The 26,861-nt window shown below is 37.3% G+C and overlaps 1 protein-coding gene across 4 annotated transcripts in view; it reads right to left on the reverse strand.

Annotated features, from left to right (window-relative positions):
- Nucleotides 1-236: 236 nt before the first annotated feature.
- The window catches only part of MYB (MYB proto-oncogene, transcription factor), a 34,245-nt gene continuing 7,620 nt past the window's right edge, over nt 237-26,861 (reverse strand). For 2 of the 4 annotated variants that reach the window (XM_082405708.1, XM_082405709.1), the window contains exons 4-15: nt 25,798-25,890; nt 25,331-25,551; nt 23,386-23,620; nt 21,987-22,067; nt 21,443-21,547; nt 19,872-20,126; nt 16,947-17,089; nt 15,842-15,956; nt 15,624-15,749; nt 14,404-14,514; nt 11,913-12,020; nt 237-1,524 (exon numbers count right to left, since the gene is read on the reverse strand). In XM_082405708.1, coding sequence (XP_082261834.1) covers nt 1,408-1,524; nt 11,913-12,020; nt 14,404-14,514; nt 15,624-15,749; nt 15,842-15,956; nt 16,947-17,089; nt 19,872-20,126; nt 21,443-21,547; nt 21,987-22,067; nt 23,386-23,620; nt 25,331-25,551; nt 25,798-25,890 — 1,710 coding nt within the window. In that variant the 3' untranslated portion in view covers nt 237-1,407. Of the gene's footprint in view, nt 1,525-11,912; nt 12,021-14,403; nt 14,515-15,623; nt 15,750-15,841; nt 15,957-16,946; nt 17,090-18,600; nt 18,964-19,871; nt 20,127-21,442; nt 21,548-21,986; nt 22,068-23,385; nt 23,621-25,330; nt 25,552-25,797; nt 25,891-26,861 lie in introns of all 4 variants that reach the window. The other 2 variants (XM_082405711.1, XM_082405710.1) reach the window with 2 other exon arrangements.

Below are 26,861 nucleotides of genomic sequence, written 5' to 3' on the forward strand. Positions count from 1 at the left end.
CCTGAATGATAGATTCTGGAAGATCCTTCCCAGCTGTCATTCTGCACATGATTGTTTTGTGAACTATTGAACTTGGTTTGCTTGTCCTTCTTTCTCCAAAGTTATAATTCTTGGCTTCTTCAAGTGAAGTTCAGATGGTGTGCAAATTATTAACAGAGGAAAGTGCTCTGCTTTCACTCCATTTTCTTAAAATTATGACTATTGTCCACAGTCGAAAGTAAGACAGAAGTCAAAAGTAAGTAAAATAAGGGCACAGCTTTATTTCACTACAAGGCAGTAAGTACACTGTCATATCAAAAGTTCAGTGCCGGCCATCTTGCACCAAATGTTCTTAAGGCAGCAACTGGCTATCGACCCCAGCTGCAAACACAGGTTCTGTGTGGCAGTTCTGAGACCATACGCTTAGAGACCACGGGGAATGCTGATTAAACACATAACTCCTGAATTAAAGAACAGTCAGGCGGAACTCAAAACAAAACATAGGACATCAACAACACAGATCTCCCAAGAAAGAAGTGCAGTGCATGCTCTTATAAACCAACAATAACAAAAGACAAAAAACAACCACAAATGCAAAATCTCCCAAACAAGTTTTCCAATGTATTACAAAAGGAAAAAAAGTATATATATATATAAAAAATAAAAAAGTTTGAAATACTAGTGCATAGTCAATTACCTAACACCAAGTTTCTTTTCTCTCCGTCCCAAGCTCTACTGCCCCTCTGATACTAGCAGCATGTCTACAGGCTAAGACCATAGCAGCAAAACACATTTTTTTTCATTTGGCATATACAAAATTAAATTACTGAATAAAAATATAATTTTTTATAAAACTATTTCATACAGTAATAATTTTTAAAGCAAGCTAACAAAAAAACCCTCATAAAATGGTTTAGTACAATAAATGTACCTCCAATGTTATTAACCATAAATGAGCATTTACAATATTGATTACTTATTCCATGGTGTTAAGCCAACATTTATAGTAATGCATTGTGTTTAGTGATTGAGAAAAGTGAAATATTGGAGTACCTTTTTGTGTAAAATTTCAAAAACCCCATCACAGAAAAAATACTGGTCTGCTGGATCCTCTTAAAATACAGATAAATCACTTTATGTTTTTTTTTAAAAAAAAATCTGCAGTAAGATACTAACAACTGACTACAATTCATGACCTAATAATTTAGGTAAGACTGTTATTTATTAATTTTTTTTAAAAAATTCGTTTAGTTGGGTGAAATCTGATACGATTTCATCCACCTAAATGCACTTGGTGCTGCTCTCAACTGTTGTACCACAACAAAAATAGGCTCTTCTCCCATTCATGAAAAGTTTCATGTAGAGGAATGCTATATCCCAAATCAACTTGAAGTGTTCTGAAAACCATAATGCTTGTCTGCAAACGTCTCACATGACCAGAGTCCGGGTTGAGAAGGCGTTCACGTATTTACGAGCCTGACCGGAAGCCGTCATCTGATCGTCTGTCTTCCCACAGGATGCAGTTTCCCAGGCACCGCTACAAGGCTAATGGGGAGAGAGAAGGCAACGGCAAGGTCAGACCGGGAAGCATACACTTTAGCCCACAAATGGATTCCCAGTCCCAGCAGGGCCAGCAGAAAAAAATGTTGACCTCCAGACAGCAAGTAGTAGACACCAGGGAGCCTTTGTCAGATAAAATCTTCCCTCTGACAACCAGGAATCCAGCATTCTTAAGTGATATTAATTATCAGAAATTGTTTATCGCCAAGAGAGAAAACCCACTCCAAGCAGTATGATAAGATACAGCTGTATCTTCACACTTGAGTGCCTTTTGTCTATTAGGAGATTTTACAGAGTTGGAGACAGGAATGAGTCTAATCCCCCAGATACCTAAGGTGAGCTGTGGGCATTTACTCATTAAGCAAACTGGTGAGTGCTTGAGCCACCCAGCAAAGAAGCTCCTGTAGGTGCTGGAATTGATGAACACCTACTAAACATAGTATATCTTTTTAATCAATTAAATTGATTAAGTTGAGTTATGAAAACTTAAATTTAGCAATTAAAATGGATATTTATCAATTAAATACCAATTAATTAAGAAATATCGGTTTACTTGGATAGCTTACTTTTTAAAGATACATCGGAAGATGCAGAAGATACAGGATGGAACTAATATCTCATGGGCAGCATCTGGATCCTTCACACACATGATCTCATTTACACAGCACAACTAACCTGGGTGGGAGGTTCATTCTCTCTTAAACTGGGCAGGAAATGGAGACTCAGAAAGTAAGGATAACTTGCCCAAGGCCACTCTATGGGTAAGTCGTGTAATGCTTTTGAACCTGTGTCTGTCTTCTGCGAGCCCTGGCTCCTGCCTTCCCTCCATGTTGCTTCAAACCAAAATATGTACTATTTGTGCCCTACTTATTTCCCAAAAGGATTTAAGATGCTTACAAAATAAATATAAGCAAAGAGAGTTTAAAAAGTGGACAAGGCAGGGTCACAGAGAAATGTGGAAAAAATAAATAATATGAAGATGAGGTGAGATTTGTATTCAAAACACTTGCCATGAACTATAATGCACCAGTAAGATGTAAACTCCAAACATGGCTCTGAGCTCTCTAGCAGTCAATGCAAAGAAGGAAACAGAAACACAAGCAGATATAAGATTTGCTGTCTGTGAGCTCAAAACTAAATCAGTGGTTTTAAAAAGCACAACTATTCCTAGTATTGATATCTAAGAGGGATGTTTTTCATGGGCAAAAGAAGAATAAGAAAAGAAAGGCCTCTGCTGTCCTTTAAGAGAAAAAATGAACACATGTGAAACTGGTGGAGTGACGACAGGCAGATGAAAGGTTTGTGGTCCCACGGCCAGATGAGGAGGAGACGGGACACCAAGGAGCAGCCAGGGCAATGCTCTAGGCAAAGGGCATGAATAGGCAGGCTTTAGATAGACAAGTGGTAAAGAGGGTAACCCAGGTGGAAAAATAACATGAAAGAGTCAGGAAGCTGCAGTTTGTACATTGCTTGTGGGAGGGACTGGGAGACAGAGAGGAAGGGACACAATGGATTAAATGACAACATTTAACAAGTGCTTACTACGCACCACTCACGCTTCTAAGTATTTTACATGTATCATCTCATTTAATTCTCATACAAAACACCAGTGGCATAAGTATGGCTCATTACACCTGTTTTACAGAGCAGGCAATTTTAAAAGAAGAGAGAGCTGAGGCAACGTCCTTAAAGTCACCCAGCTAAGAAGTGATGAAGTAGAAATGTGAATCCGGGCTCTAAGTTGCTGCTTCCATTAGAGTTCTCATCAGTGGGAAATTGTAGGGTCCTGTCAGCAGGGCCTTGGAATGCAGGAAGAAGTGCTTAGATGAGGTGTCAAAGTCATCAGACTTTTAGCAAATAGGTAAGATAATTCTGAATGAACGTGGTATTTGTATGGTGATGGGGCTTCCTTGCCTAGGGTCTGGAATAAATTTTCAGTGACATAAGGTTTACAGTGCCATGTTTCTAACTTGTAAACTTTCACAGGACACAAAGTAGATTACCCAGTTTCTGCCCAATCTGTCATGCCATCTCACTGCCAATGTAAAGGCACCATCCAAGTTTACATATATTTACTCTCAAGGCTCAGAGGCTCAATACATAACTTGAAATACTACATAGGCAAGATTGATTATCATAATATTTTCCCAGAACTGTGAATCACAAAAATGGCAGGACAAAGATGACAAGGCGTTCTGGGCTGACTTCTGCCATTGAGTCACATTTAATGTTTTCCTAAGTAAAATCACCAGAGTAGTTTAAGCATTCTTTGATACAGTTCTGAATAAATGATATTTCTCTAGTTTGAAGGAAGTGGATTACATGTACATATTTCTTTGGTGTGTTATCTGCCCATCCAAATCTCATATTTTAGTTTAGTTGACTGCTTACATGTTGTTGCTAACATTTTTCAGTGCAGCACTGAAACACCTAATTGACACAAGGAATCCAATTAACAAAATAAAATTTAACGTTATCATTGTAATTTTGAGCTTGTATGTGTAGTGACACACATAGAACATATATGACAATGTGACATATAATAACAATGTGACATCCTAACATATGACAATGTGACATACAATAACAATAGGACATATACTAACTACGATTTGAGAGTGAATAGTTAAAGATGATGGCTGTCCATCATGAGTACTATGCAGGGCTTAGAATCAATGATGTACACAGAACAAAGTACATGGATCTTAAAAGCAAGTGACTAAAGAAGATGCAGAATAAAATATCTTAATATGCTAATATATGTAAGCAAAAAATAACATAAAGATACACACAAAACCCAAAAATACATATTTCAAAAGAATACATACAAACAAATGAAGGGGAAAGGAGAATGTAGGTGAAAAGGGAGATAAAAGTGAGGAGCAAGGAAGAAAGGATTGTTTCTGTTTTTCTCTGGTTAAGAATTTTTCTACTTAGCTGTGCTTCAATTAACATAGAATTAATTTTCTATATTAAAGTAAATTAAGTATCTTAAAATCCTATATTAAAAGAATCTCATGCTTGCTTTTACAATGCTTCTTGGTAAAAGTCAGGTTCTGATCCTTGACAACATAGTACTTAATTCGGAATTCCCAATGTCTGTTCAAGAGAATCTAACACAGTTATCGGCTTAGTATATTTTCAGCTTGGACTTTGACTGTGTTCTTGTTGGATCTCCCAGATGGCTCATCACTTTATTCATGTTTGGCTCTTCCTCCAGGACCAGATATTTAAAACAAGATCAATATGAAGAAGGTACCATATATTTTTAGTTAGTACTTTGAAAACACTTTTCAAACAGTCAGCTTCCCCCAAGTCAAAATGAAATTTATGAAGAAATAAATCAAATTGACTAACTATCCGAATTTCAGAAAGCAGAGCATTTCAGGGGCACCTAAGCCCTGAAGCTCAGAGTTGAGGGAGGGCAAGACGACTTGGAACACCTGAACCTCCCAGTGTAGACAGAAACCAAGACACAGTAGCCACTGTGTGCAAGAACCACTGAGTGCAGAACAAAAAGGCGAACGTGAGTGGGCAGCTCCTTTTCCGCACCGTGAGAGTACAAAGCAAGCACTTCTTACAACCATGAATGGAAATACTGGTCAGAGCAGACACATACCTACCCGAATACTCGGGTAAGAAAGGAAATGCTGAGGTCCACCAGCCAAAAGGGCAGCTGCCTCCTCCTGCTATTTCTTTCTCCCGCCTTACCTTGAAGCCCTGGGGCCCTGGGCCAACTTTTCAAGCTGATGGAATAGTTCTGACAAAGGAGGATTAAACGTCTTCGTGCTAGAAGGATGTTTTTTAATACTGTCATGTAGATCCTTGTGCTTCCTCATTCCCTCTCCTTAAATGTTAGTTTCATTTACACTAAAGAATTAGTAAGAATTACAGATTTCTGCACATGAATTCTTGTTAAATGACTAACCCATGGTGCTGTTGCAGACATGTCACTCTACCCTAATTCATTTCAACATCAATAATCCTACCGCGCACATCCTCCTCCTCTTGCCCGCGAGTTATCTTACGTATCCCATAATTTACCTTTAATTGCCCCTGGGCAGAAGTGAACTGAAAACGGACTGTCCGAGGTCTAACTGGGATATCCTGCTGAAGCACTTTAAATAAATACTCAGATCCTTTCCAGAAAACAGAAGAAAAAAAAACGAGACAAGACCATGTCCACAGGTGGTTTTCTGTCAGAATTAAATTATCTCCACATTTTCACTTAGAATATGAATGGTTTTTTCATCATGCTGAACAAGAACTGCCATTGTTGTTATATTCATAGAGCAGCTTCACACAATAGCTGCTGATGTCAATAGCCTTGGCAGGGTATGTGCTTTACAATTCACAGACCTCATAAGAAACTTGCATGAAGTCATAAAAAAATGATTTTGCAAAACCAAAACAACTTATAAGATGGTATTACGTTTTTCTGTTTCAGTTTTTAAAATAATAAGCAGATATAAATGGTGTCTAAAAGACTAAGAATTATTTGATAATTCCATTTAACCTATCTGAAGAAAAGACTTACTCTGGACTAAAATTCTAAAAGTCAGAATTCCTTCCCAGTGGGGCATCTTTTAAAATGTATTAGTTATCTAAGAGATAATGTTGAAATCTTTAGCTGTATCTTGAAAGTCAAGAATAAACCTGAGATGAAGTGTGGCTAAGGTAAGGTTAATGGTTATCAAACTTTTCCCACGCATAAATGCTTCCCTATGTCTGCACAAAACAATTAAATGCTCCCAACTTCAGAGTTGCTAACTTTTCATAGAAAAGAGACCTAAAAGTTAGCGGGTCAAAGGTCCAGATGGTGATGGAGGGTGTCCCATCCACCAGTGCCTCCACATCCCACCCAGGTCTAAGTTAACAATCGCTAATAGGGATGGACTTTTCCCAAATTTGGAGTTTGTCCCCAATGTCTCTAGGGTTCTTTTCATCTTACATGTTGATAGACTTCCCAACAGTTTTAATCACATAGCCTCAGATGTCACAATTTTTTGGAAGAATAACTCTTTCCTTAGTCACATATTGGTTTTCAACTATTGAGATTAAGATAAGTGCTAAATTGCTCTAAAGCAATTCTATCTCTGTTGGCCCAAGGAAGATTCAATATCACAGTGTTTACCAAACCCAACCAAACAAAAAAATCCAGGTCGTGTACTCTGTAGGGTAGAGCACTCTGAATTTGAGCTCAACTTGCCTTCCCCACTCATTTAGCCTTTCTCAGTTCACCCCAAAAACTGTACATGGTAAACTTGCTTATTATATAAGATATATTGAAAGCAGGTCACTGAAATATTACTGACAGCTATGTGAAATCTTGCCAGGGCAAGTGGAAAAAAGTGACCCAAGGGAGAACCAAATGGATACAGAGGTATCTAGGGGAGTAGGTCAACAACAGCACACTAAGAAATGCCTGGAAAGATCTATGTCACATGGAGATGGACTGTTTCTATGTCAGTTGACATGCCAACACAAGCAGCAGAAAAATAGAGAAGACCCGTAAATCAGTTGTTTCATCTCCATAACACCAAAGAGATCTGACTACCTTTATTTCAGGAATCAGTTGAATCAGCAATCTCTTTTGGTGACCCACTGACACAGTTCTGCCAGAGTGGAACAAGGAATGAGAAAGAGCATGTGAGAGGAAATAATACACCAGAGTGCAAATGGACCTGGCTGTTGGTGAGGCCTCCTTGCCTATGTTTCTAAGGACAGAGACAGTGCATACCCTTTGCCTAAAAATAGGTACCACCAATGTACATTGGCAAGTGTGCTGCCATTTTGAAAGTAATATTATATCCATTTGCTCTTCATAGAAACCTTGTATGATAAGTGGAGGAAATACTATAGTCCCCAATTTAAAATGAGAGCATTTTCATCTGAAGAAGTTAATGAATTAAAAACATGCAGTTAGAAACTGGTGATGTCTAGACTGGAACCCAGGTGCCTGTTGCCTGCATGCTAGCTTATTACACTCCTTAGCAATGCCGATCATGCAAAAAGCAATCCAAAGCACATGGAACTGAAGAAGTGAGCTTCAACTGCTTGCAATAATATTGTAAGATTCTTTGATGCTGTGCAAATGTGTTTAAGTATTAATGGCTTGAGGAATTTACTTAAATTAAACTCACTGCTTTAAAAAAGTAAGGCTAGGACAAGCCAAGTCAGGAAATTAAAATTTAAGGCTGTCATTCTGTGGTTACAAAAAAGAGGAAAGTGAGTGAGTAAAAAGCATATGAACACATCTTTTACATTTGGGTTTTAAACAGGAATAAAAGGAAATTATAATTTAAGAGAAAAATACAGAAGTTCAGAGGCTTATAACTTAAGTACAGTTTCAGATCTACCAATGAAAATGTCTACCTTAGGAAATGTTTACTGGCATAATGTATTTATTTCAAAATGTAAAGCAAATTGAAAGCACATTGAGAAAAACAGGCAGTTCTTTTCTCCTTGCTGAGGGAGCTGTGTGTGTGTGTATGTGTGTGTGTCTGCCTCGGGCTCTTTCAGGGTAACTTTTGAACAGCAGAATCCAGTAGTGTTCCACAGTGAATCTGCCTGTCCTGCCCCAAACTACAAGCTTTCTAGGCTGAATGTCTATTTCCTCATTTGTGTACAAGCTTCTAGACTCCATTCTCTACTATACTACCATACAACGTGAGGAAAACAGCACAATGGTCCGAAAATCTCACATATTCTGAGCTACATGAAAGACACAAATATCAAAAATGTCTCAGAACATTTTTATTATAAGAGTCCCTGTTTGTTTTTACAATTAAAGTTAAGGCAACTAAAAAAAAAGAAGAAGAAATCCAACTATTACACTATTATGCAGCTGCTGCAAATTCCTTTTAAAAAAAGATCAAGCATAAATAATTTCAAAAACAAATATAACATTATGCATAATGGCTTATAATAGCCTCTAAACATTATAGCTTATGGACTAGGGGTTATATGGAAAGCTCTGAGTTATTAAAATTCTTTGCTTCTCAATGACAACCTGCATAAAAAATGGGCATACTTAGCACCCTGAGTTTGGTCTCTACATACCATTTCCCACTAAAAGGATCACAGCACCTTAGGGAAATGGCTGGTTCCAAGAAGAGAGGAAGGAAATGTAACTATTACACGTATTCATGTGTAAGCACATGCATTTATATGTGCATTAGAAGCTGAACTATAAAGCCCCAATATTTGGGGCCTCAAAATAATAACTACTCTGTCTAAAGTGTTACAGCTATAATTAAGCTAAGGATCATTACCACTGAAATGACAGAACACAGAATTGTACAGTTAGTGTAGTCTTCAATAAACTTTTCTTGTACCTAAGTAAATTTATTTAGTCAACTAGATGGATAGACAATCAACTGTATTATACAAATGACATTTTACATTTTAGAAGTATTGGAAATTTAAAATATTTTTGGAGTCACATTTAGTTGTTTTAATTAAATGCACTCTAACAAAAATGTCTAGATTATTTGGTTAAAATCCCATTTAACATTTGATTTATTATAAGTACAAATGACAAAATTTCTAGGTTATATAAAGTACTCAAGTTGAATAGCCAGATCATTTAACAAGTGCCCAATATGTTCAACAATACTGTTCATGAGAAATCTGCCTAATTAGATCAAATTGAATTATCAATGGAAATATATGATAAAGCATAATGGTTTTAATAAAAAATTACCAAATTGCTTAAAAACCTACATAAATATTGAGTCAGGGTTATATGAAATATAGGCAATATATGCTTAAATATTTAGAATTACCTGACCCATTTTCTGAAATTTATCACAAAAGTTTGAAACATTTTAGAAATCACATATTTCTATGGTACGAGAAGCTAGGTTTCCATGACACAAAATGAAGGAGATACATGGTGCATGCCATTCACTCATTCATTCTTAAAATGAATTAGTTATCTATTATAGCAGGTTATTAAAATATATTTGAGCAGTGTAAATCACTAAAACCATATAATGTAGATAGAAGCATTGACTCCAAAATCAACTTATAGGTCTCAATTATTTAGTTTAGTGGAGCCGACAAATGTTACCTTCACCATGTGATGTACATAGGTGGCTTAATCTCAATATACAATATCAGAATCTGTAGAGTGCCACATACGACTCACTGATATACTAGAAAATACTAATTAATAAAAATAGAGCTACCAGACTTCCCTGGGGTACAGTGGTTAAGAATCTGCCTGCCAATGCAGGGGACATGGGTTCAAGCCCTGGTCTGGGAAGATCCCACATGCTGCAGAGCAACTAGGCCCGTGAGCCACAACTACTGAGCCTGTGCTCTAGAGCCCGCGAGCCACAACAATTGAGGCCGCATGCCACAACTACTGAAGCCCGCGTGCCTAGAGCCCATGCTCCACAACAAGAGAAGCCACCACAATGAGAAGCCCGCGCACCGCAACGAAGAGTAGCCCCCACTCGTCGCAACTAGAGAAAGCCCGCGCGCAGCAACAGAGACCCAGTGCAGCCAAAAATAAATAAATTAAATAAATTTAAAAAAAATAGAGCTATTACTTAATACTGAGTTTCAAAGATAAGTAATATTTCCATCAAATAAAATATAAATATGCTGATAATAAAGTTCCATACTGATTATTTTTTTAATTAGTGTCATTAAAATTTTCAAGGTAAAAATTAGACAACCGATTTTTTAGAAATCTGACACTCTTGCCAAATTTTATGTAATATATATTTTATATCTGTACTATGTTTGGCTGGATATATTTTATTTATATCTGCATAAAGGTTTAGATTTAGGTTTTGCTAAACACTATTTGGTTAGGCCAAAAGCTTTAGGATTTAGTTTTAGGGAAAGAACCAGGGGTTTTCAACCTACATAATGATAACTGTCCCTAAATATATATATATGTTGCACTTTGCCACTTAGAATGCACTTTTTTTATACTATGATAAATATAGGTCAGATCCTAGCCTAGGTTACAAAATATACATAAAACTCAACCTAGTTTAATTAATGCACTAATAGCACTAGTCAAAGTCTATGCTCTGGAAACCTAGGGCCAAATAATTCAGGGAGGAAGAAGGAAATAAAAACAAAAAAAAGCATTTTCATTCTGGATCTAGGATCAGCTCTAGGTAAAATTTTGAAGTGGCTGACCTTTGCCTTAACATCCTTCTAACCCCCTTTCTTTGTCCCCCTTATGTCCCCCTTCTGTTCTTTTCCTCATCTTCCAGTTCTTTGCCATATTCTGAGTCTCCTTCACATGGCTACCCGAGCCTGACTGACTCAGGAAAGACTCCAGATTCCCCACAAGGACAGACCTTCCCTAGCCCACACTCCAGTCAACAGTCACCTTTCATCAAAGCAGTTGGATCAGATAGAAGCCACAAGGAGAGCAATCTGATGGAATTAAGACACAAAGTGAGCCTACAGCCCTTCCAGCTGTATCTGTATTTCTTAAAAATAATGCTAAATATCACAAATGCTTTAAAGGGGGTAGTCTTAAGAGTCTCACAATTTGGAGAGAGAAGGCCTTACTGCAGTGATGGGAAAGCCCTTCCAGGAACAGGACACTCTTTCAAATCACACTGCCTAAAACAGTGCCTTTCCGTCACAGCACAACTGTGACTTTCCACTTCCTACTCCAGGTTCTCTACATGCTGCAGGGTCTATGGCTTTTCCCTCGGTGTAGCGAGCTCAGCAGGTGGCTGGGTATCGGGCTATTGAATGTTGGGAACTGCTTTAAATAATGTAAGGGAACAAATTTGCATTCTTATTTACATTTGGCTCGGGATTAATTTGGAATTTGTTGTATTTCATCAACACACACCTCCTTCAAAAAAGGGAAATCTCTTTTGATATTAAAACCCGGGAGCAGATGTTCAACTACAGATTAGCCACATAGCACTGACAGTTGACTCTTACATTCTGATAGTCAAATATGTTGTAATTCTTTTCTAGCTATCTAATTTCAAACTTCATTGAAAATCTAAACAGGGTCTGAGCTTGGATGGCTTAGTGAGGGAGCAGAAAACATAAAAAATTTTGAAACTAAAATTAAACTATACCAATTTTTTATAAAACCTTTAAAAGCAGAAGAAGGAGATTGTGACACATGTGTAATTAACAATCTTAGTCTCAGTCACAGTAAGAAATGTTTCACTTCATCAGGCTTTGGGAGCCTCCTCTAATAAAAAATTTCCCGCGAGTCTCATATGAGTGGCAACAAGGAATTTTAGGAGTTTTTTAGACATTGGGAGTTGTTTAAGAGCATCACTCTTCTATGTCTAAAATGTTTTTCTTTTTTTAAAAAAAAAAAGTTTTTTAGTGAATGGCTTTTAAGATACCAACGTTGGAATAATAATTACCTGCAAGGGACTCGCCAGGGACCTGTTTTTAGGTACTGTAAATGCTTTGAGAACTTTGTCTTCATCTTCTGACACTGGTGTCATTAAAACGGAACTTGTAAGAATGTTCTAAAGGGAAAGAGAATAATATGAAATTTAAATGAGGTTGGATAATAGGAGAGCCGACACAATTCTAACACTTTAGAGAGTAGATTACTATGAGTTGACACACATTGGCAGGAAAAAAATGCAGGTATCTGCCAGAAATTCTCTTCCCAATGAGCTAAAGTGAGAACTCCACTATGTACTAACCCTAATCCCACTGTGGCAAGCATCACTAAAACAAAAAGCCTCAGGGTCCCACACAGTTCTAGGCATGAGGCAGTCACTCAAAATACATCTGCTAAATGGATTAATAAATTTGTGCTTTTAAAAATTTACTAAACTCTGGTGACAGAACTGTTTATTTCATATATTGGTAAAGAAATATTTTTGAGTTACAGATTAATGGCAGTACAGTATAATGGTGAAAAGTATGGAATTTAGAACTAAAGTTCTAACCCAGAACCGCCACTTATAAGCTATACAATCTTGAGTAAGTGACTAAGCCTCCCAGTGCCTCAGTTTCCCCCCTGGTGTAATGGAGATGATAATGTTACCAACCTTGTGAGGATTAGATGAGTTAATGCATCTAAAGCTCTTAGACTATTACTCACCACTTAGTACACACTGAATAAATATTAGCAATTGCTATTAGCTCTGATTCTTCATAAGAGGAAAGGGCAACCATTCACAAGTTACAAACTTTAAAATCGATGGTTAACCAAGGGCAAAACAAAACAAAACAAAACTACCAAGCCACGAAAAGACACAGAAGAAATTTAAGAGCGTGTTACTAAGTGAAAGAAGCTAGTTGGAAAAAGCTACACGCTGTATGATTCCAACTCTATAATATTCCAGAAGAGGCAAAACTAGAGACAGTAAAAAGATCAGTGGTTGCCAGAAGTTGGAGGGATGAATAGTAGCAGAACACAGAGGACTTTTAGGGCAGTGAAACTACTCTGCACGATACTATAATGGTGGATAAATGTCAGTACAAATTTGTCCAAATCCATGGAACGAATAACACCAAGAGTGAACCCTAACATAAACTCTGGGCTTAGGGTGATGAGGTATCAATGTAGGCTCACTAGTTGTAACAAATATACCCCTCTGGTGGGTGTGTTGATGATCGGGAGGCTGTGCCTGTGTGAGTCCAGGGGATATATGGGAAATCTCTGTACCTTTTGCTCAACTTTGCTGTTAACCTAAGACTGCTCTGAAAAATGAAGTCTATTAAAAAAATGGTGGTAACCAAAGCAATGCAATATCGGGTATAATAAAGGGAATTTACTATAGACACTATGATTAGCACTATGCTAGATGCTACATAAAACCAAACAGGAGACAACTTAGCAAGGAGGAAATACAGGTATCCCCTGCTATTCAAAGGTTCACTTCACACCACCTTGCTTTTACGAAAGTCCTACATCAGTACCTAATATTTTCGCTAACTGCTAACCAAAAGAAATCCTAAGAGAATTTTTGCTTTTCTGTTGCAGCCACCTGTTACAGAGGCAGCACACACCCTGAGCGGTTAGAGTGGCCCCACCAAGCTCCTTCCCCAGGCACTACACTCAGCATCTCGGCATCAAGCCCCATAGTTTTGAATTGTGTGAGCATCTGTGCTTTATCTCAGTTTTGTTATTTTTATTCACTTTTTATTGAAGTATAGTTATTTAAAATATTATATTAGTTTCAGGTGTACACCATGGTGAGTTGATATTTTTATAGATTACACATCATACACAGTTATTAAAAAATACTATCTTATCTGTGCTATACATTACATCCCTGTGACATTTACTTTATAACTAGGAGTCCGTACCTCTTAATCCAGTTCACCTATTTCGTCCCTCTCCCCACCCCTCTCCCCTCTGGCAGCCAATAGTTTGTTCTCTGTATCTGTGAGTCTGCTTCTATTTGTTACATTTGTCTTTTTAAAAAAAAAAATTTTATTTATTTTTTGCACCTGTTAGCAAGATATGTCCCAAGGTAAACTGCTGCTTTGCTTTATGTCATTTTGGCCTACTAAAGGTATCATAGGAATGCTCTACTTTCAGATAGTAGGGGAAACCTATACTACCTTTAGAAGACAAATAAGTAAGTTAAAAGAAAATGTAAAACTTAACATTCTGTTTTCATGGAAATGTGTATATACATGTAGCAGATTTTTTAAGTGGCAAGGACTCTCAGATCATAAGAAAATAAACAAGTCTGCAATGGAACAGAGTCTATTTCCAACACATGTAGAAAATCTCACTTTATATTCAACATTAATAATCATAAGAAAATAAGCATGTGAGAGAATATTTAGAAGTATGATGCACTAAATGCCAAAACCACAGTGGTCCCACATGCCACACACAGAATTGTGAGCCACCAACATCTCATAACGTGGGCGTGTACTTACTGGCACATCTGCCACAGGCGATGCCTGTGAGAACAGCTGAGTGTTCAGACTCTCCCCTTCCCAGTGGTCTGAGCAGAAGAAGTTTCCTGCTTTATCAGTTGGAGATTCCACCTAAAAGCAAACAGGAAGTGCTTTGTTGTTTCTAGAGCTAGAACTTCCCATGAAACTCTTAAACTCAAGAGTAAACTTCTGTAAGATGAATAAGGTCTGGGGATCTAATGTATAATACGGTGACTGTAGTTGATAACACTGTATTGTATAACTGAAATTTGCTAAGAGAGTAGAACTTGAATGTTCTCACTGGAAAAAAAGGTAAATATGTGAGGAGATGGATGTGTTAATTAACTCCATGGGGGAGAATCCTTTCATAAGGTACACATATATCAAAACATCGAATTGTACACTTTAAATACCTTGTAATTTTATTTGTCAATTATATCTCAGTAAGGCTGAAGAAAAAGTAAATCTATGGCCAATCTCTCAACCACTTATCCTTATGTGAAAATAAATTCAAGAGGCACTGTATCAAACCTGCTGGAAATGCTTCTTGACACCAATGTAAAACAGTTAGCTAGTGGGAAGCAGCAGCATAGCACAGGGAGATCAGGTCAGTGCTTTGAGATGACCTAGAGGGGTGGGATAGGGAGTGTGGAAGGGAGGCTCAAGAGGGAGGGGATGTGGGGATATACGTATGCATATGGCTGATTCACTTTGCTGTATAACAGAAACTAACACAGTATTGTGAAGCAATTATACTCCAATAAAGATCTATTTAAAAAAAAAACTACAATGAGATACAATGTCACACTCATTAGAATGAATAAAATCAAAAAGACTTACCAAAAAAATAGATACTATTAATTTAGTTTCAATTTTCCATGATGTCCAAAAATTAAATATCTATGTATCAACCAGTCATCCATCCATCTATATATCAGTGATTTTAAAAAGTACAGTACAAAACTGCTTCCTTCTATTTCCTTTATACTCTCTCACATGTTTTCTGTTCAAACAGGAAGGAAATAGATGTGGCTCGGCTTCCCAAATGCAAGATCGCATGCCTACAGCTTGGCAGTACCTCGTAACTGCATCTTATATGAAAATCTTTTATGAAAAGTGGTGCTGTTACACAGTGCCTCCCCCTTCCCCCAGACACATCAAGCTGCCCCACAAGGGACAAAAACAGCAGGGTTGTTCCTTCCAAAGGATCTCGTGTTTACCTCTTGTTTGATCTTCTTCAGTAAAGGTGGTCCATTTTCGTGAAACTCAGCAACAATTCCAGATTCATCAGATTCCTGTTTAATCACATCTTGTAGGTCTTCTACTAGATGAGATGGTGTCTGAGGCTGAAGGGATGATTGGGTACATTTGCATCAGAGGAAAATTTCTGTCTGTGCTAATAAACCAACTAAACCCCAAGAACTTTGTGAGAACTTACTAGCATCTTCAGGGGACCATATTTAATTTCTTGAGCTGCGAGTGCATGTTTGAATGGTGTAGGAGTTCTCGGAGAGCTTTCTAGGATTGACCTTTTGATAGCTGGAGTTCTGAAACTTTAAAAGGAAAACAAGTTTTGGTTAAATATAAAAGAACATATGTCCCTTACATTTCTCTACCTATTAAATTTAATATTTTTCTACTGAATACAATAAACTCATTGATATGGAATAGGGTATGCTCATGAATCATATATGTATTGTTAGGGAAAAGATAATATGTACATCACATATTTCAAAATATCATACCCCAAAACTAAGAGCATTAAAATATTTCTCATCTTTCTTTAATCATTCTGAAAACACATGAAGTACCCCTAAGCCTTTATAATGACCGTAAGTATTGTGAAGATCTGATGTCATTTAAAAATCAGTTTTATCTATTCATTATCTCTTATCTACCCACAACAGAAAACATATGTTAACCTTTTAAAGTGTATTTTATATTGGAAACAATAAAATTGCTTTTTTAAAAGGTTTCTTATAATTCTTATTGATGTTCTCTCCCATTTCTTTGAATTGGTTAAGGCTTTATTGACTACAAATGACTACTTAATCACTCCTTGGCTTCTAATCATATAATTTTCCTGGGGATGGCAAAAGAGGTCCTATCTATAGATAAATTTCAAAAAGAAAAAATAAGATTAAAAAAATATGAACTAAGTAAAGAACCATACTCATTCTGAAGTTTATAATCAAAGAGGAAAGGAGGCTGAAAAAGCTTGTTTTTGGTGAAGAAGAAAAGGACTTATTGAACAAACAGAAAAACTGAATGGAAAAGTTATTTTAAAATTACCTTTGCATATATAGGAAATTTTGAAATGAACTACAAAAGGTAATTTAGTTTATTCTCCCACCTTCTACCTCTAGGTAGTTCTAACATGCCCAGGACAGACATATTCAATGTGGAAATACACATGACTATGTATATAAAAGTGGATCAGTAAAATTACATATATAAATAGATCAGACATTTGGGGATTATATTCTATTAATTAAATATAAGTAAATAAAATAAATAATTTTTTTCTTGAAACAAGGACTTACATAGTATTTTCCTTTTGAGTTTTCACAGTCTGGTCTCTATGAAATGGTGTTGTAACAGTCAATTTGTGACCATTGAGAGGGGTGGAAGTTAAAGAAGGCATTTCCAAGTCTAAGTTTTCATGGTTATTGGAAGTGTTTAAGAACTAAATATGGGAAGAAAGAAAAAATACTTAAATTAAACAGTGATCCTTTACTCAGCCCAATTTAAAAATCACATGTTGTTAACAAGTAGGTATGTTTTACTGACCCATCATATGAGATAACAATGATGTTAACAAGCACATAGTGTTTTATTTCAATTTAGCACCCAAGATTTGGAGTATGATTTCCAAAAAATAAAATCTAGAGTCAGTTTTGCTGAAAAACTTGCAAAATCCTAAGGAAACATTCTCAATAAGTGACACTTGTCATTAAAGAGAATGAGATGCGCTTCTTATTAACATTAAAGGTGTTAAAGTGATTTTTTTTGGAAAGTAATCATTTTTTTCTTTCATACTTTGTTTTTTCTCTTTAATGATCTATGAACCATTATTATATAAAGTTGACATTATGTGGAAAATTCTTGAATAATTTAAGCTGTATCTCTCAGAACACTGATGTTCTGGGAAAGTAATAGGTGTTCCTCAAATGGTTCCAAGGTAAAACAAATTTGGGAAACACACATATTGTAATCTCCTCCTGGAAATTCACAATGCACATACGTAAATTAAAAACTTTGAGAGGTCCTGCAGTAAAGAAACCATTTTAATTTTGTTTGATTCAGTGTTTCCCAAACTTATATACCTATATATTTAGATGTTTTTCTGGAACATCATTAAAGTCTTGTAGAACTAATATACTTTAGAACAGAGTTTGGAAAATACAAGCAAAAAATAAGATCTTTCTTTAGTGGGCATATCATTTGCTCATACCTAAGTTGTTCTTAAAACAGACTCAACAGGCATAATTGGAAAAATGTTTTAAAGAGCCAAATTATCCTTTAGCTTCAATTATTTTCATAATTAAGGACCACAAGTCTTTGACAAAAATTGTAATTTCCATGCCTTAAAAAAGCTGTACGAAATAAGAACATTCATTGGCAAAAACTGCCAAAAAATATTATGGCACGACTCAGAAGAGCCAATGTTGAGAAATTGAAATTAAAACATATGTTATTTTTCTTAAGCATTTGTTCCTCATTTTCTCCCAAAACTTTTTCACTTAAAGATGGACTGGAACCCTTAAATTTTCTAGTGGCAGCTCAAATGTGATCTAAACATAATTTGGTTCCCTCCTCCCCTGGGTCAGTGAATCACATAGCAATAAGTGAACAAAGAGGCAGAAAATCTGTTAAAGTTTTTAAAGGGATGGGAGAAGAGGAAGAAATAGAAATGTTAAACTCTAGTGTTGAAGGAAATAAAAGCACATCCCAGGCAACTAACTCTCTTTAGAATCACCAAAAAGTCAGAGAGAGAATTAGGACAAAATCATCAGTCTACAGACAGCCTACACTCTGGGAGGCGGTATGACTTAGCAACAGCCAGAGGCAACAACGGAATGAAATCAGTGAAGACAACAGTCATGAGTCATTTGTTCCAAAGGATTAGTTTCTAGATTATTAAGGTTCAGGTGTCTGTTGAAAATTAGTAACAGCTGTGCAGAAATTGTGCTCTACCTGCGAGGGGGAGAAAGGTAGGCTTTTGACAGGGGAACGCTTGGGAGTTGAACTGCTGACGTCAGCAAATATCAAGGAACTAGAGTGTCCAGTGGCTATGGGGCTGGCCTGGCCCCGCTTTTTTCGAAGGATGACCCGTGGAATTGTGCTGGGCCTCGCAGGAGGGAAGGGCTTGGGCAGGTCAAGTGAACCCTCACTCAACTTGCGTTTGTTCGCCCTTGTGCTAGGCTCTCCTGCAGGTCTATTCACATTGCCCTCTCTTTGCTGAAGCTGGAGGGCTTTGCCTGCGTGGTGTTGGCTAGGTGAAAAAGCTGCTTCTTCAAAGAATTCAAAACTGCTGAGATCACCCCACGATGAAGGATCCTGAAACAACGTGGGAGGCGCGGAACTTTGAGACAGTGTGTGTGCATGATGTGTGCCATCACCTGAAACACAGCACTGAGAAAGAGATGCTGAATGCAGAGAAAACACCTGGCCCGCTTGCTTGACCTCCTAAGAAACAGCTTCGGGATGAACAGTTGTTCTGGTACACTGCATGGTGCGTCTCCCATGCTGCCTCAAGGCTGGCCCTACCCTGGTGCTGCAGGGACCTCCTGGTACTCTATCACTTGCATGCAGTTCAAAGCAAAAAGAAGACTTTTTGATAGCACATTTTGGCAATGTTCATCCTCTGTCTGATGGGGGATGCAGTAAATGCTTTTTAACCAACTGGGAAACAAAGGAAATGAATTGAGTGTCTGCTTTTGTGATACTGAATTCAAGTTTGTTTCACCAGAGATGGTTTGTCTCAGTGAACCAGTTGGGACTGGTAATCAATGTTTTGTGGAGAAAGCCATGCGTCAACCAATGAACATATTACCACTTCAAATATATTGAAAGATGGCTTTAAGCTCCGAGTGAACATAATTCTTAATGTGCTATCCAAAAGCAAAGCACAATTTTAGGGAAACACAAAGGAGTAAACAAAGTACAAAAAGAAAAGTTTAAAATAATCCAAATATCATTCCTATCACTCAAGCTCTACTTATAGGTCATTAACTTCACTATTTTAAAAAATATGCATTTTGAAGGAAATATGTGAAAAGCTACCTTTTTATCTGGGCAGCCTAAGAAATCAGATATTGAAAAGATATATACACAGAAACTAAAGTCATACGTTTACGTTAACATATGCTAGTAACACGATATTCGCCGTAGAAAATGGCAACAATTTGAGGAGTTTCCTAATTCCCCTTCCAAAAACATTAACTTGCCTTAAAAATTCTACTTACAGAATCTATAAATTGAAGTGTTTCTGCAAATTCTAAGAGGTTCTTAACATTGTCCAGAATGGTGCCTTGGTGGACGATCATGCATCTGGCTGGAGAGGCGCTTTCTTCAGGTAGGGAACCAGGATCCACCGGCAGAGATGGAGTGGAGTGGTGGTCTTCCAAACAGGAAACAGGTGCACTGTCTCCATGAGGTCTGGTGTGGTCGGCAATGGTGGTGCTGTGCCACCCAGGGTAGCTGCATGTGTGGTTCTGTGTCTAAGGAGGGGGTGGGGGAATAAAGAAAAAGCGGGGAGGAAAAAGGGAGAAGGAACTTAGCAATGAAGTTGCACAAGGTATCAGATGCTGTTAGAGGAAAGATAAAAGTCATTGCATCATCCAAAACTTGCGCCTATGAGACAGTTGTCAAGATGTTTCCTTTTATCAATGCAAGACCCTGCTTTTTAATAATGGTATAGCCTGTCATCTATAGGATTACCTTCACTGTCATCATTTTGTTAAAGCTGCAAATAGAGGGATTATGTTACAAAGTACAACTCTCACATGGAATGTCTTAAAAATCTACTTTGACATAATTTCCAGTAGGATCATAAATGTTTGCCGCAAATTAAGAAGTGGGCTATTCTCATTCTAACCTACAAAAAGGCTGGAGGATTCAAGAGTTAGAGTTGCTTTTATGTGCATATATTCTTGTGGCTTCTACTCCTTTTTTAATGCTACAGATTACACTGATGCAGTGAAGGGCTGCCAAATCAACGTGGTTAGGAAAGCAGAAGAGCAAATTAACAGAAGTCTCCTTTCAGCATGACCACGCAACAGGAGAAATTGCAAAACATTAACTAAAGTTAAAAAGTGGTCGAACTATCATATGCACATAATCATTTTATTATTTAACCAAAAAGAAGTCTACTCCTCAGAATACCTACTGGGTATCACATCTTTTATTCTCTTTGTTGGTTAATTACATATGTTACAAAGTGCAAGCTGCTTTCCCAGTTTGCTGCCCAATCACTAGAAAAGATGTCAAAATTCAGTAATGGTCCACACAGCTTTTGTGCATGCAAACAAAAGAGTCATTTATGTTGCTTATGGAAAGATTTAATATATATCTTTTTTACATGTGTATACTGGACATACATCAAATCATGTTTGAAATGATAAAGTATGAAAATCTAGCTTAAAAAATAATAGAAAAAAAAATCGAATGAACAGGCACCCGACAGATACACAGCTTTGTAAAAAAAAACAAAAAAAAAAAACTGCAAATTTTCATTTTTTCTCTGCTAGTCTTTGAATTGATTACAGTCCTTCCGAAGAAAAAAAAATCAAGGATGAGAATCACAAATGGATATTGAGTTTCTATGGCAACACCAAAGGACTACTTCCAACTTAGTCAACACACATTGTGATACCAACTGCATTTTATTACAAGCAACCTCTAGTGTTTAAACATTGTTAGTGGATATACAGAGTCCTGATTAGCGTGATATTTAGAAGATAAGGGAAAAGATACAGAAGAGCACTGGGGTCAAGCATTATCCCCCACCCAGATCAAGTAGGCGGTGACGTCTTACTGGGACTGCCTGCTGTCCTTTGAGTTCATTCTCAGTCGACATTAGAAGCAACTCTAGCTCCTTTATTCGCTTTTCTTTCTCAGGGTCTTCATCGTTATAGTGTCTCTGAAATTAAAAGTTACGGGAGAAAAAAAAAAAAGATCTGGTGGGAAAGTGTAAATACAATGGTCGTGGACCGAGGTTCACGAGGGACCACACAGAACCCAAAGAGCCCTGGCGTGGAACAAACGCCAACGGAATCTGGCCACTGTAGAAATCTCTGAATGTTATCCCAGACATAAGGGAGGGATGTGAAACCTGAGGCTAGAGGAGATGCTGACAGAGGGGTTGTTTCAACTTCTAACATCAGAGAACCTGAGAATTCTGGCACTAATTCACTCTGGAAGTGTAGCTTGCTGGCCAGAACTCTGCCCACCTCTCCACAGCCCCCTTTTCTTTTAACTTCAGTGGATCAGGTGCAAATAAGCGTTTGGATGAAAGAAACAGAACTGTGCCTTGAGTAGCTAATGAGTTTCTTCACGAAATGATCTTAAAATGGGCTTACCTGAATGGCTGCAGCAGCTGGCTGAGGGACATTGACTATATTTACATGTAACGCTACAGGATATGGGACGTGACTGGAGACCTACGTCAAAAAGGCAAAACACATATACACTAATGTGTATAAAATAGATAACTAATAAGAACCTGCTGTATAAAAAAATAAATTAAATTAAATTTTTTAAAAAAGGCAAAACAAACAAAGGCCGAGTCATTCATGGTTCCACGTGCTTCAGGGGACTTGTTGCCTTCCTGAAGTTTTGCTCTAGGACTAAGGAACACAAACAAACAAACAAACACTTTTCTGATAAAATTCACAAAGCAAAATAAATAAATAAAACCCAACTCCAATTTGAAATTTTAGCCAAGCCTTTAATAATGGTTAAAGAGCTAAAGCAACAGAGCGAAAGAAATTTAAGGTGCTCATCGATCCTGATAGGAAGTATTCCTTAGAGTAAAACAGAAAGAGAAATATAATCTAAAATACATTCACGAGTGTATGAAAGAAGCTTTGATGGTAAAAACGGATGGCACTAGCTGTTTATAAATAAAAATATTTTTCTGTGAATTATTATGAGCTTTAGGAAAGAGTATAGCACCTCTTAAGATAGTTCATTCACCTGAGACCAGTCAGGAAGGTCTGTAGTCAAATATATGGAACAGACAGAGAAGAGTAAAAACTACTTCTGATATGTTTTGCATAGAATTTGCTTATGAGCTCTGAATTCTTGGATAAGTTTCACCATTTATTATTGTTGATTTTAAGATTCAAGTTTCTTGATTTTTTTCTCTTTATTCTTCTTTTCCCACCCAATTTGAAGATTTTTTTCCATAAATATAAATATCAAGAAATGAAGAAAGAATCACACCGATTCAAAGGAGGATGAAAGATGTCAGATGTCAGTCACAAAACTGCTCCTGATTCACAGTAAGAAGGTAAACACTTACTGAATGAATAAATTAAGATACTTCAGCTAGATCACTACCAGAATTGAACTTACAATCATCTGTTAAATTTCAGTGTCAAACTATTTCCTTCATTTGAGCAGAGAAAAGTATTAGATACAACTGCACCTCCATCCCCCCATTCTTTTTCAGCAGTACCTTGTTAAGTAAATTTACATTCAAAAGCTCACTTCCCAAATTAGATTCGAAGCAGCAAGTTAGAATCAAACAACTTGGATTTTAGTCTGTACTATCTCTATGAGCTGTGTAACCCTGGACAAATCACTTAACATCCTCATTTCCGGATCCATATCAGGGATAACAACACCTACCCCTCTCGATTGATCGTGATCATGACCATGTTCATGAAAGCTGAGAAGTATGCACCTGAAAGGTATTATTACCTGGAGCTAAAATAACATCTCTCTCATTAAACTAAATTCTGAGGAATGGCTTACGTTTTGTGCTTCAGAAACGTGGTAATAGGAATAGTCATTGTTAACTGAGGGCTGGCCAGTTGGAGGGAGTTGAGCTGAAGGTAGAGCATGGGCAAAACCCATCAAATGGCTGTTCTTCTGAAAACTTGTGGCCACTGGTGGCTGGCTGGCTTTAGAAGACTCCTGCAGATAACCTTCCTGCTCGACCTTGCGACGCATGGTAGAATTCCAGTGGTTCTTGATAGCATTATCAGTTCTGCACAGAAATATATCACATACACATTTTACAAACAAAAATTTCAATTCAGATTACAGTTAATTGACAGAAAACTGTTTCTAACAGAGACCCTTTCTTTTGGTCCACTACGAGTGTTTTTTTCCTTTTAATTGTTTCTGTCTTCTCTGCCTCCTAAAAATCATGCTTCCACTATCACCTAATTAAAAATTGATAGGTTTCTCTAAGTTACATAATATGGAACTTATACAGTTTTCTATAAATGCTGAAATCTTTTAGCCATTTTGTTTCCTTGTTAAGAATATTTCCAATACAACACCCTTCATGTTTATTCTGATTGTGGTACAAGACTCTAATACAACTTAAAGTTCTGGCTGTTCTAGAAAGTTACTCCTTTGAGTGTGGCTTAGCAGGGCCTACACATCACAACAGGCACTCAGTAAAGTTTGGTGAGCAATAACAATGTTGCTGCCGCCTCAGTGTCTACTCTTTATCTAGAATGGCACTAGCCAGAGATTTTGAGTAAAAAAATTCCCACCTTTTGAAAACTACCTCAAATTGTTCCATAACCAGGCAAATGGAGCCATAACCAGAGGCGAAAATGCAAAATGGGATCCAGAAGGGAAAGAGGCTAACTCCCCAATATATTTTCAAACTGCAAAGCATTTTTACTAAAGTTTTTCAATTCTCAGGAAAACAGTTTCTCAATTCAAAAAAACCGTTTTAAGCCTCCCTTTTACTATTTCGATGGGGGTGGGGGAGTGTATGCTAAAGAAAGAGGAAGTTCAATTGCCCCTTAAATTTTTGGAAAAATCAACAGCATATCCTTTCAGACCATGTGGGAGAAAAGGCCTCCTTTTATCAACCTCTTGAATTCTCTAAGCTTATACTGAACCAGGAGGGAGGAAATGTTTTAGAACATCACAAGAGAACACTGCATAGACCATGAGAGCCATAGCCTTCTTTGAAATGACCCTTTCTCCACTTTGGGGTTATGAAGCTCAAGAATAAAAATATTTAAAATATTTCCTATCTTACAATATTTTTATGTAAGATTTATAATTAGTATCTTCCAAACTAAATGGCATCCGTTATAAACTGTTTAAATGGGGAAAGTGGGACAAAAATGAGCTTCCATAGATATCCCTCATAATGAGGTCATTTTTGTGCTTTGTTCATTAAAAAGAAAGCTTAACAACGACATTATTTAAAAACCTGGAAGCAGTACGATAATTCTAGAAGTACAATCTTTCTTTATTCAAAAGAAAAAATTAAGCCAAGTGGTATAATGAAATGAACATGGTATCAGGAAAATGGTAGCCAAATTCCTTCTGGTCACTTAACCAGCTGTGTGAACTCAGACCAAAGACAAACTGTCTACCCTTGGTTTCCTTCTATGTGTTTAGAGTTTCATAGTTTACAAAGTGCTCTGACATTCGTTTTACTTGATACTAGCATTGGCCTTACGAAGTAGGTTATACCTCGTTTTGCAAATGGGGCAACTGAGGCTGAGGAAAGTTGGCCCAAGCTCACTGTTGGGTGGATTCTGGAAGTCCTCAGCGAGGTAAACTCTAAGATCTCTTCCAGTTGTAAAAGCTATGGATCTAGTTTATCTCGTGAAACATTTACCATCGATAAAATGTAATTCACTCACCATACATTTTAAAGCAGAATGTTCAATACCCACTCCCTCATTCTTCCCAATCAATATATTTTTTGACATATTATTACCGTCCAGGCAGTAGCTTTGCGATTTCTGCCCATCTGTTCCCCAGTCTCTTGTGTGCCTGGTAAATAATTCTGTCTTCCTCTTCTGTCCAGGAGGTTTTCTTAACTTCTGGATTCAAGTGGTTATGCCACCTCTCCCTACATTGTTTTCCAATTCTCCCCTTTAAGTGCTTGGCAATAACAGACCAACGTTTCGGACCGTATTTCTGTACAAGCTCTATCACCTTCAGATAAACACACAAAAATAACCTATGTTTTAATGTTATGTAATGAGTCAGTGTAATCATTCTTCATGTTACAAGATCTTTAGAAAATTTCTAAAAATCTGCTTTCATTCATGGGAAATATGGGAATGGAGTCCTCTGCTTCCTGTTTGCACACTTTACCTGTTTCTTCAAGTTGGGAAACAGTCAACAATGTTGGGGAATATTCATAATTGTGATTCACACACCAACAGAGAAAGAACTTACTCTCTGATCTTCTTCTTTGGTCCAAGGACCCTTGATGAGCTCAGGGTTTAGTACTTTCTGCCATCGGTGCTGGCACTGCACATCTGTTCGATTCTAGGCAAATAAGATAAAGTATGCATTGTCATACAGATACGATGTGATAAGCACATGAAGACTGTTGTAATATAAATCACACACGGACAATATGCAGTGAAAACATTCAAGAACATATTTTAGGGCATATTTGGAGAGCCCATTACTTACAGCTAAAGAACATACAAAGAATATATCAAAGTTGCATCCAAAATTAGAAGCTCTGCCTGCTGAGGGAAATAGTCCTGCCATGTGAACTAAAGGATCATCGTACTGCATACCTGGTTGTCAATTTAACTTAACCTTAACCTCAGTGTATTGAATTTGGAAGTACCCACGTGGATTAGGACTTCTTAGAGAGTCCATATTGATGTTGGACTTTTATGGGAACCCACTCTAAATGACTCAAGTTTGATTCCCATTCAAACTAAGAGATGTGCTTCAATTTAGGACCACAAGTGTTAATACTGCAGAAAGAACAAAGATGAATAAAGACAGGCCCTGTTTTATAAGAGTTTATAATCTTGTAAGAAGTAAAAGACAAATATATAATTAACTAATAGAGGGCAGAATTTGATTCATATGCAAGAAGAGACCAAAGTAAAATGATATTGGGGTGGAAAAAGGAGCATCTTCTGAGGAGGAGAAATTACGTTTCCTTAGAAGGAGTCCAGAAAAGCTCTTGGCATGGACTTTGAAGGATGGATAGAACATTTTAGGAGGTGGCATCACCAGGGACAAAAGCCCTCAGGAGGGAAAGCAGAAATGAATTCAACCAAACCTGCTTACAGAAGGGAAGTAGGAAACAGAACTGGGGCTGTAAGTTGAGGCATATGGGAAGGCCCTCATGTGCCAGGCAGTTTACCTGATGTGTGAGACTCGAAGTTACTGTTGCTAGTTTTGAAAAGTAAAGTACAGCTGCATTTTATGAAGCTCCATCTGTCAGTGGTGTCTGGGATGTATGGGAAAGTGGAAAGCTACAAGTAGGAAAG

This window comes from Balaenoptera borealis, assembly GCF_965194805.1.
Source record: "Balaenoptera borealis genome assembly, chromosome: 9".
Lineage (NCBI taxonomy): Eukaryota > Metazoa > Chordata > Mammalia > Artiodactyla > Balaenopteridae > Balaenoptera > Balaenoptera borealis.